This window comes from Sorex fumeus, unplaced genomic scaffold (assembly GCF_029834395.1).
Source record: "Sorex fumeus unplaced genomic scaffold, SorFum_2.1 ptg000044l, whole genome shotgun sequence".
In the NCBI taxonomy this organism is placed as follows: domain Eukaryota; kingdom Metazoa; phylum Chordata; class Mammalia; order Eulipotyphla; family Soricidae; genus Sorex; species Sorex fumeus.
This window is the reverse complement of record NW_026606101.1, coordinates 52,554,024-52,565,692: the sequence shown is the minus strand read 5'-3', so window position 1 is coordinate 52,565,692 and position 11,669 is coordinate 52,554,024. Positions and strand designations below refer to the sequence as shown.

At 41.1% G+C, this 11,669-nt stretch overlaps 1 protein-coding gene across 1 annotated transcript; it reads left to right on the top strand.

The window, feature by feature from the left end:
* On the top strand, positions 1-10,984 carry LOC130030393 (fetuin-B-like). The gene is made up of 7 exons (XM_056121650.1): positions 1-287; positions 594-710; positions 2,467-2,554; positions 4,146-4,315; positions 5,261-5,368; positions 8,207-8,290; positions 10,524-10,984. The coding sequence occupies exons 1-7, from the start codon at positions 60-62 to the stop codon at positions 10,836-10,838; spliced, it is 1,110 nt and encodes a 369-aa protein (XP_055977625.1). The 5' UTR covers positions 1-59; the 3' UTR covers positions 10,839-10,984.
* The last annotated feature ends 685 nt before the right edge of the window (positions 10,985-11,669 follow it).

The following is an 11,669-nucleotide window of genomic DNA, read 5'->3' as shown; positions in this document are numbered from 1 at the left end:
CTTATAAACAACTGCTTCCTGCAACTCCACACACTGACCCAGTCCGTGCTCCCTGCAGGATGGGTCTACTGCTCCCCTTGGTGCTCTGCGCGCTGGCCACAAGCTACAGCGCTGCCTTCCCAGCTCAGCAGACCACCAAAAACCTCTTCCCTTTCCTCTCTCGTGGCTGCAATGACTCGGATGTGCTGTCCTTTGCTGGCTTTGCCCTGGAGGACATCAACAAGGACCGAAAGGAAGGCTACATCCTCAGCCTCAAGCGAGTGAGCGATGTCCGTGAACAGAGACAGGTGAGTGGAGGGGGCAGGTGTCGCACAGGTGTGGGGTCGGGGATGTGTGAATGAGGGGAACCCTGAAACATGTGTGGGCAGACGATCCCAAATTGGAGAGACACACAGAAGTTTCTGCTCTCCTCTTGGGGACAAGAACTGGTATTTATTTATCTCACTTGACACTTGTCTGTGTTCTACAGTTGAGAGGAAGTTTCACAAACTTCATGGGCTTGACCTTGTCATTTGAACAGAAACTTTGGGGACTCATCATTTGGGGTTTGTGCTTCATGGGGAATGTGCTCTAATTCTTCACCATGCCCACAGGATGACGAACCCGGGGGCTCTCTGTTCTATCTCACACTGGACGTGTTAGAGACCAGCAGTCATGTGCTCAGCCGAAAGTCATGGAAGGACTGTGAGGGCTGGCCCTTTTATGCGACAGTAAGTGCCTGTGTCTGGGAACTTCCAGGGGAGAGACTGGTGCCTCATCTGCAGAATGCAAATTGCTCAGGTGGGGCATCAGCAAAATAGCATCATTGAAAGCTCCTGGTCTTGGGCACCATGTAGTAATTCCAATCCTATGGATGACGCTGAGCTGAACTAATTGGAGAGGTTTCGGCACAGTACTGGAAAGTCATCCTCAATTTTTCTTTCTACCACCAGAGCCCATGAATAGGATCTAAGCCAGAGGAAAAAACACTTAGATGAAGCATTCCTTGCATGTGTTTAAGGACGATGATAGAAGGCAGGAAAGGAGAAATTATTTCTTTTATTTCTTTCACTTGATTTTGTTTTAATGAATATGGTTTAGAACTGTGGACCAAAAGGGCTGAGGCTGAAATTTCCAGATAAGTCAGAGAATCTCCAGGGTTTCAGATTTTGTCCCTTGACCTGGAGGCCTAACTCAAAGGGTTAAGTGTGTGTTTTGCATGCTGGAGGCCCTTAGCTGTGCGCCCAGCACCACACCAACCTCTGAGTAGCACTGCAGTGACCTCCAAAGTGAAGGATGGAGACACTGCTAGATATGACCAAAATAAATTTTTGGTTTCTTTGGTATTATTGTTTTTGATTTTGGGCCACACCAAATAATGCTTAAATGTTACTGCTGGCTCCGCACTCAGGAATCACTCCTGGCATTGCTTGGGGGATCATCATGTTGGGTGCCCAGAACTGAAATCTGGAACTCATGCAAGGCAAGTGTCTTACCCACTGTACTATCTCTCCGGTCACTATAAATTATTTAAAATGAACAAATTTTTGAATACTAAGGCTGGAGAGACCATACAGGGATTATAACACACACCTTGGGAAGACCCCAGTTTGATCCCAGACTTGGGGTCCCTAAATTGCCTCTGGTTGCAGCCCTGAAGCTCCCAGGCTCAGCTGGGTGGGGCCCTGGATGTCTTCAAGCACCTCCAGGGAGTCCCAGGCAATCCCCAGCAAGGAATGGCCTAAGCAATATCTCATCCTTTGGTCTCACATTCACCCTCTTGTCCATTTGTCTGGGTATTGTCAGGAAGGACCCTCAGAACTTCCTGAGCATCTCTAGAGAAATACAGCCCCCTCCTCTGCTGCCCAAAAGAACAGAATTTAGCCAATTGATGACTACAAGTGAACTGAAAAAAAAAAGTTTTCATTTTATTCGCAATTATTCTTAGATTTATATTTAATAAAAATTTATAGTTACAGGGTTGTGCTAATAAGTAAAATACTTGGTTGAAATATCAAATTAATTTCTATAATTAAATTGCTCAAACTGAACCTATTAGTTTTGAAAGCAAGTCGCCTGTTTGCACTGTGACACTTGTTGCTTTGCATGCAGGATGCCCGCCTGGGTCCATATGGCTCTTAAGCACTCACCTGGGAGTAGCTCCTGGTTCCACAAAATGTGGTCCCAGAACCAAGTAAAGAACTTATTAGTAAATTAATTCACAAAGGACCAATGCACTGCGGTGGAAAGATACTAGAATTTTCATTTTGGATGTGGTGAGGTAACATTATAACCTAAAACCTATAGACATCTCTGTTTCTGATAACCAACGTTACCTCATTTAAAACTGCTTTTTAAATAAAAACTTTTAAATGAAAAAGATAAAGATACATACATAAAAAATTTACCCAAAAAAAGGCCAATTTTACTTGGAAGGATTGAAAAAGGCACAGTTTTTCTAATCTGTCTTAAAATTTTTTTTCCTAGGTTTATGGCCAATGCAAAGCATTGTTTTACGCAAACATACCAAGAAGAGTTCTCTATACAGTTGCTTATAATTGTACTCTTCGACCAGGTAAAACCATCTCTCTTATTGTTTTAATAAAAGTTGTGGAGAAAGCGCTGAATCAGCACTATCCATGAGATAGAGGAGCTTTCTGTCCTAAATTCCATTACTGCAAGAGCAGATTCTTCAAACATTTAATATTTTCACTTCTCTTTTCACACATAATCTTTCTGAAGATTACCTGCTGCATGTACTGGATCTAAAATGCAAAATGCTTCACCTGAGCTAAATGTCAGGATTGTGCAATAGTGCCCAGGAGTAGCCATCTTGCCATCTCGCACTATTTCTCTCCTGTGCCCCCTGAATTTCAGTTATCTGGATTACTCAGTTGACAGATGTTACACTTCCCAATCTCCATGTCTTTTTGTGTCTCTCCCTGTGAAGAGAATGCTCTCCTGACCACTTTGTTCTTGAAATTCATGTATATCCTTTAGGGCTATTGCAATGCCCTAAGATTCTTCCATAATTTTCTGCATTCAAGAAAAGAACATTGCTTTATTTTTCTACATTCTTACAACACTTTAGTCTAACCATTAAAGGAGCACATACTTCTTGGTTTAGAGGATTCTGCATATATATATATTGTTTTCTCTTTTCACCTCCCTTCAATATCACTCTAATAGTTATATATAATAAGTTCATTGTGTTATTTAGAACTATAATGAATAAATGGAATACAAAGAGTCTGAAACTAATGACATTTGAATTATCAAGATGCTGTCACACTGGGTGAGTGAGCACTATGGATGGCTTGGGGAAGCAGAATTTGGCTGCTTATCAAATTATTATGTGCCTGTGAATCCCTATGTAGATCTTGTTCAAGGGAAGATTCTAATTCATGTCTGGGGATAGGGTCTGACTTCTGCATTTCTAATAAGCACCAAGTGATAACAGTGCTTGTCCTTTGAGGAATAGGAGAAGAGAGAAAAGGTTTTATTAGTCATATAAGCTTTCTCCTGTCACACATTTATTTATTGCCTTAATAAATCAGAGACATCCTCCCCCGAAATATCTAGACATCAATGAGTCTAGATATCTAGAAGCGTAGATATCTAGAAATCCCATATCTCTTGTCATAGGTACCAGAGATATAAGAGGTCAGAAAGCATCTCTAAAATTATGAAGGGACTCATAGGATGTGGAAATCTCTAGCATACATCCAGTGAGACCACATTTGAGCAAAACAATGTGTTTACTTTGAAAGTTTTAAAACTAACATTCACAGGGGGTTTCCTTGTCCTGTCTCATTACCATCAAAAGTAATAACTGTATAGGAAGTAACTGTATCTTCTATTTGTTTTAAATTTTGAATACCTGTATGCTCATAGCATAGAAATCTTTGCTGACAGTTAACTTTTTCTCCAGAAAATGACTTTCCCTTCTTTCCAAAATGACTTTCCCTTCCTTTCCCTTCTTTCCAGGAAATGACGTTTCACTTCTTCCTAAAGTGACAATTTCATACTTTGTACTCCTTTGTACAATTTTATACTTTATACTCCTCCTCCTCTACGTTGGTTATTTTTACATGATTTGTAGAATATTAAAAATCATTAAGAATTAAAAAAGCTACTTGTTACAGTCATTTTCTTGGTTTAAACAGTTTCTCAAAGATCAATTCAGATGACATGTCCTGACTGTCCTGGCCCCCTGAACATTGATGGTTCAGATCCCAAGGTTTTGGAAGCTGTTACTAAGTCTCTTGCAAAATACAACAAAGAGAGCACCTCAAAGCAGTATTCTTTCGTTGAAGTCACAAAGGTTTCCGGTCAGGTAAGATGAAAATACCTCAATTATACCAACAATGTGTCACTGAACTGCTACCATTGACCCTAAGCTGAGGGTTATTAAGCTGTTGGATAACAAATCAAGAGTATTTTCTTCATGTTTTGCTTTGGTAGACCTCATGCACAACAATCATGTTTTGGTTCTGATGATTTTCATTTATTTTCCTCAAAGACAGAGATTTCTACACTTCCCTTCATTGGCCTTGAGGCAAAAAGAAAATCTTCTCTCTTGTTCTTGTACTTAGGCAACCTACTTAGAGATATATTCTCATTCCTGATAGACCATGGATCAATTAGCAGACTTGCTTCTTTTCAATGCGAAATCCTGGAGCAGAGGAATATTGGGGTTTATTTATTTAGGGGAATGCAGGCCCATTTACATTAGACTTTGGTGATCTTTACAGTACTGAGGCAAACTTAATCTAATAATAATATGCTTGAGGAAAAATAAGCTCAACCATGCAAAGAATTTTCTATGATTTTTTTCTTGTTTTGTTTGGGGAGCACACCTTACAGTGCACAGGGCTTACTCCTGGCTCGGCACACAAGAATCACTCCCAGTGGGGCTTGGGGGACCATTTTTAGCAGCAATTCTGACCCGACTTAGTTGCATGCAATCAAGCACCCTGCCTGCCCTGGTGCTAACCATGGGAAAATTTTCAGAGCCCATTGTAGTCCTTAAAAAGGGAAGATGATATATATATATATATATATATATATATATATATATATATATATACATATTCTTTGCTTTTGAAAGAACAGAATAATAATACAAACTTTGATCATGGTGAGTTTCAAGGAGAACAGGACTACTGTTTTGAAATGACTCTGGAAATATGTAATGTAGTCAATAAAATGCTGTAAACAGAGACTAATTTTCCACATGCAAAAAAATTGTTTTTGTATCTCAATTGTTGTCTCATACCAGTGGGTGGTTGGTCCTTTTTACTTTGTGGAATATTTGATCAAAGAGACACCACAACCGTGTACCAAATCAATGGACAGCACCTGCGCACTTCAGTCCCCAGACCCAGCGGTGAGTATTTCTGAATGTCCTCAAAATATTATATTTATGTGCCAAGATTGATTACATTTCTGAGCATACATCTGAACATGAATTTTACGCTTAATGTTATTTTGCATGAGACCCTTTTATTACTTTGTAGAAACTGTGCTAGCTCACATGAGTAATATTTTTAGGTCAGTTTGCATCAGCAATGTGATATCTTTGCTAAAAAAATTGCTATAAAAGGCTGTGAGATGGACATGAATCTCCTTATTGGTTATGATGGTTCTGCTTTCATCTGAACAAAATGAACTGCATTTAGAATACAGTCTGGTGTTCTTTCCCTGCCTCTCTCCTTAGGAGAACAAAATCAAACAGACCTTCAGTGTATCCAACACAGGGCAGGCTGCCTTGCCACCAGTAAACTCACTGAGGAAATAACATGCATCAAGAGCCCCTCACACCCCCCTCGCCCATTTACTTATTTAATATAGAAACTCTTATTACAGCATAATTCACTGCCATAAACTTCACTCTCACTTGCATATTTTATTTTCTTTCTTTTGGTTTGGGGACCACACCCAGCATCCTCAGGGCTTACTTCTAGCTCTGTGTCTAGGGATCACTCCAGGTGTGGCTAAGGGGACTATATGTGGTATTAATGATTATGCCTGGGAACGATGCATGCAAGACAAATAGCCACTATGCTACTGCTCAGGCCCATAATTTGCATATTTTAGTGAAATTTTAACATATACAAAACTGTGATACAATCAGCACCATCTGATTTTACAATATTTTCTTCTTTCCCCAAAGAAACTCAATTTACTTTTATTAATTATTTCTCTTTTCCTATCACATAAAAGCCTAAAAAACTGCTATTCCACTAATCTCCATCCCGTCTTCATAAATATCTATTTTCTAAGACATCAATACATGAAATCATACTGTTGTGTAGTTTGGGATCTACATTCATGCACTGAACATAAACATTTTTATTGACGTCATGTTGGTGTTTATGAAAATGTTTAGGGGTATAATTTTAAATCTCTTCAAAATGTTTGCCATCCCTCTCACACCCCCACACTGGTATCACTCTACTACAATTCACTGTACTTCATCACCCTTTCATTTCTCCACTCACCCTCTCTGGAAGCCTTTTGTATTTATTTGATTTGATTGGATTGGATATTTACTTCCCAACTGCTTCCTGGCATTCAGATCTCAACACAGATAGAGCCTACTCTGTCAAGTGATTCTTAACAGTACCAGGCTGGCTGTTCAACCTGATCTAATGAATAAAATATGGCAGAAATCTTTGTGTACTGTCCAGGTTTAGTCCTCAGGAGCGTTTGAATATTTTTGTTCCTTCCACTGGAACACTGTTACCGCCATAAGAACATGCCCAGACAAATCTGCTAGATAATGTGAGACCATATGACTCAATCACCCCGGTATCCTCAGATGATAAGCCTACAGCCAGAAATATTAATGAGACTACTCAGAATCCCAAACTCCCAGTGATTCAACGGCTAATTGCATAGACCTGAGTGAGGTCAGTCAGAATCCTCTGAGCAAGGTCCAGATCAGCAGAATCATTATTTCATACCACTAGATTTTGTAGTTGTTGCACAGAAATAAAATAAAATATTATTGATGCAAAAATTCTCTCAGGATTCTCTCTATTGATGTACGAGTGAGATAGCGCAGTGTTTATCTTATTCCTTAATTATTTCACTTAGCATGGTATGCTCTAATTCCATCACGTTGTTCCACAAAGAAAAGGTTTCATTTTATCTTTTCTTAGGGATGAATAGAACTTCATTGTGTGCATATACCACAGCTTCTTTAGATTCTCATCTCTCAGTGGGCACCAGGGTTGTTCCTATACCTGACTGTTGTAGATTTTGCTGCGATGAACAGGGGTATGCAAATGTACACGATGAATTTGTGATTTTGTGTTCTTCAGACAGATAGTTGGGAGTGAAATTGCTGGATCTTACAGACTTGTTTCTAATATTTTGGAAATTCACTGTACTGTTTTTCATAGAGAATGAGTGGATTGCATTTGCACCAATCATGTGAAAGAGTTCCTTTCTCAAGGGTTCCAGTCTTGCCAACACTTTCATTTCTGGTGTTTTTAATATAGAACATTATCACAATCTGTTTTCTTACTTCTGAAAACTAAGAAATATCAATCTCCATAGAAAGTATGGTCCCTAACTCCAGAGGTCCCAAGTTAAGTACATGCAAAAGTTCCATCTCTGTGAATCTTCTGTTTCAACACCATCTTAACCAATAATTTGCAAAAGTTTAGTACATCCAACCCAGGTTGTTATAGCCAAACTATAGAACCCATCCCAGTAGTCTCTGCAAAAATAATTCTGAACCTTATGTAACTTGAGGATTAAGAGGAGAGGGGAAAGAGTGAAATATTATTATTCCATAATAATAATTTGCAATAATTATTTTTTCACCTTCAGAAATTTTTAACCTTCTCCTTATATGGTTTTGAGGCAGTAAAAGATAGTATAATTTAAGTAATCTGTCTACAATTAGGAGCAAATACATTGTAAGTATTATTGGTAAGGTGAGGAAAGAGTTATATAAAAAAAGATTTTTTTCCCACTATAAATAATCTTATATTATTCAAAAATTGATAATCCAATTCCTGATTGATCCTTACCAAGTTTAGTTTATTTTGTGTCATTCTTTTCTAAGAGTGATCTGGATGGAATTAGCACTTTTTGGCCTATTATATGGTAGGAACATAAAATTTTGGTTAGCATGTGTCTGTAGAAGGAGAACATTAATTTCTATGTAAGACTTCATAATTGTAATGTACACCATTGTGTTTTCTTTCTTTAGCCTGTTGGTCTTTGCAAAGGCTCTCTGTTAAAAGCCGAAAGAAAGCAGATTGTTGAAGTGAAGTGTGACCTCTTTGAACCACAGGTATATATATGTTCGGTCTAATCATTTACCTTTATGAGAACTAGGCGATTATTGTTTTTTATGGGGGGGACACACCCGGCGATACACAGGGATTACTCTTGGCTCATGCACTCAGGAGTTACTCCTGGTGGTACTCAGAGAACCATATATGATGCTGGGAATCGGGCCTGGGTCAGCTGCATGCAAGGCAAACGTCCTACTTGCTGTGCTATTGCTCCAGCCCACAAGGCAATTATTCCCAGTTTTGCTGACACCATTCCATCCTCTGCTTTCATCTTCCCAACATTCTTGGTTACCATTTTATTCCATGTGTCTTATCCCACACACAAAGGGTAGATGTCAGAAATGATTCGGTTTCATTTTATTTGTTTAGCTAAATGATGTGGTTAGCTGCTGTCCCATGGAGTAAGTTATTCTTCACAATAGAGACCTGTTAATTTGAATGCCTCAGTTTTCTCAGGCAAAAGATTTCATGTTCCTAAGACCCTTACACTGACCAATACAAAGAAGTTGATATTCTGGATATTCCTTTTCCTTTGCAGAGGATTTACTTAGCACTCCCATGAATCAGGCTGGGGGGATGGTTGACATCAGCCACTTCGGTTTCAGTTTATTTTGTGTCATTCTTTTCTAAGAATGCTGCACCAGCATCCCTGGGAGAAGTGTGTGCAAGGCCCTAGGTGGTGAGGACAAGTGTGACCTGGGAAAGCAGAAACCATCACATAGTGGCTGCCATGGCTCTACTGGAGCATGGAGGCGGCTCCCTTGGACTGGAACAGATCTCTGTCCTCTCTGGACTGTATATATATATATATATATGTACAGTCTGGGAATGTATTTGCTCCTAATTGTACAGACTGTATATATATATATATATATATATATATATAGTACACCTTACCAATTGTACAGACTGTACATATATATATATATATATATATATATATAATGTAGGAGCACTGCTATTTATTCAGCCATTGATTGAGCTGATTGAATTGGGCATGAATTCCGCATTAATTTTTTTTAATTTTTAAAATTTTATAAGTTAGTTTACAATGTTTGATTACATTCGATATTAAAACACCAATTCCACCACCATTATACCTTCCAACCACCAAATTCGAGATGTTTCCATCCCAAACCCCAATCCCTGTTCCAAAACACAACCAAAAGAATTTATTTCATATTGTCTGTTATGGAAAACTGCTGAACATGCTTCCAAAAATGTGTTCATATAGGAATCAGTGTGAAGATTGTTCCACTTTCGCAGAAGCCATTAAGACATTCTATAGGATATCCCTAACATGTTGTAAAAGTTTGGGTGATGTGAGCTTTGATATATATATCTGATTGTATGTATATATGCATATATGCATATATTTGCCTCTATGATTTGTTGCCTACTATCTGAACCCCATCAAACGTGGTGTGGTAATTATGGAGAATGGGTAGGGATGTTTTATGATGTGTCCTGCAATATATTTACTCATATGTGAGACTTGACCGAGTGCATGGGGAGCGGCCCTGACCATGGCGGTGGTTGGGTTGTGGAGGTTTTGGCTGCCAGAGCTGGGTCCCTTGGGGCAGGGAGGGTTCCTGCCCAATCCCCTCTGGGGCGCCCTGTGTGAAGCAGCCTGGCACGCAGTCCAGTGGCGTGGTTATGGAGACCTCATGTTACACTCTCTTTTGGGAGAAGCAGCCATGTGATCTGGACGGTGGTCAATAATGATTATCTGGTGCAGGAAGGAGAAGGCTCATGGGGGTGACCCCTGTGTCGTGAGAAACTGGGGAAAGCATTCAGAGGACCTCCGCTCCTGGTCCCGTTGAGCCCAGAGTCCAAGGTCCCAAAATTCCTCATTACCTGAGTTACACAGGACTTCACTCATGCGTGAGGTTTGGCCCGAGTGCATCGGGAGCAGCCTGGAGCATGGTGGCAGTTAGGTTGTGGAGGTTTTTGACTGCCATAGGTACAGGTTGACCTGCTGGTGGCACCATACCCCCCTTTCTGGACTGTTGTTCAGATCTAAGTGCACGACTTCCATCAAGTTCCCAAGAGTTGTTGACACCCTGAAATTTCCCTTTTTAACATTTATCACTTTAACAAAGGCCCATCCCCCAGTCTAATCTCCCCGTAAAACTTTCCCATGGGAAGGCACAGCACAGCTTAGCCAGCTCCCAGGTAGGGCTGGAATTTCCCTGGGGAGGCCCCTCATGGAAAGTCTCTTTATTTCAGGATGCTGTTGCTGAAGGTGAAAAGGCTGCAAAGCTCCCCAAGGTGCAAGACCCTGGGCACAAAGATGCAGAAGCCAAGAAAGGTCCAAAAGGAACAGTCCAAAAACTTCCTAGCCTGGATCACGAGAGGCCTGAACAGTCACCGGACCAGAGAACAGTGGAGGAGTTCCCTGTGCATCTGGACCTAACCACGGATCCCGAAGGACAGGCCCTGGATGTCTCCTTCCTCTTCACTGGGCCTTTGGAGGAGAAACTGCTTGTCCTACCTTTTCCCTCAAAGGAACAGCGCTCTGCTGAGTGTCCAGGACCAGCCTAGGATGCGAACCACCTTGTTCTTCCCCCCTGAGAGCCACATAGGCGATTCCAGGGGACCAGAATCCCACAGCAGTAGTGGAGATGGTGCTAGAGATAAACAAGATGTACAAAGTTATAAATAAAAAGGTACCATATTTGGTCTTGGCATATTGGCTGGATGTGAAATAGTGACAGGACACTGTTCACTTGTATCCTGGGTGGCTCGATTCTAAGACCTCCAAGGCCTCAGCCAAACATCAGGCTCTTGGTGTGCTGGATGCAAACTGGGGACATTGGTATTGGTGGGAAATGTACACTGGTGAAAGGATGGGTGTTCGTAAAAATCTTTGGTCCAGCCAGGGTGGGGCTAATGGCTCTCCCCCTAGTTGCCTGCATTCCCAGTGGGCCAGGCCGCTCACCCAGCCAGGGCAGCCCAGGCCCTGGGGCAGACGGCAGAGGAAGCAAGGGTCAAGCCAGTTGTTTGATCAGTTGTCATTTATTCCATTTTTGCCATGCGCCTGCTCCAGTCTCTCTGAGCTGCCTATTCTGGTCTCACACTGCTCCTCATTCCCATCTCCTTTTGTCTCTCCCGCTCATCACTCCACGCTCCATCCTGCAGCCTGGGCTCTCTCTCTCCACGTGCCTGCTCCTGTATTCCCCTTCTACATTCTTCTTTCTCTGTTCCCCATGCTATTCTCTCCGCAGTCCATCATGCTGCCCTGCTCTCTCCTCTCTCCAGCCCTCTTTGCTCTCCAACTCCTTTCTCCCACTCACCTCTCTCTCCAGGCTGACACTGCCCCCAGTCCGGTAGCCAAATCAACATAAGAAAGCCCTTCCTGAGGGCCCATCAAGT

Bases quoted from the DNA above. Each gene is read 5' to 3' on its own strand.
- LOC130030393 (XM_056121650.1), top strand. From the start codon at position 60: ATGGGTCTACTGCTCCCCTTGGTGCTCTGCGCGCTGGCCACAAGCTAC. The intron at 4,316-5,260 runs GTAAGATGAAAA...GTCTCATACCAG, and splicing joins TCACAAAGGTTTCCGGTCAG to TGGGTGGTTGGTCCTTTTTA. The intron at 8,291-10,523 runs GTATATATATGT...TCTTTATTTCAG, and splicing joins GTGACCTCTTTGAACCACAG to GATGCTGTTGCTGAAGGTGA.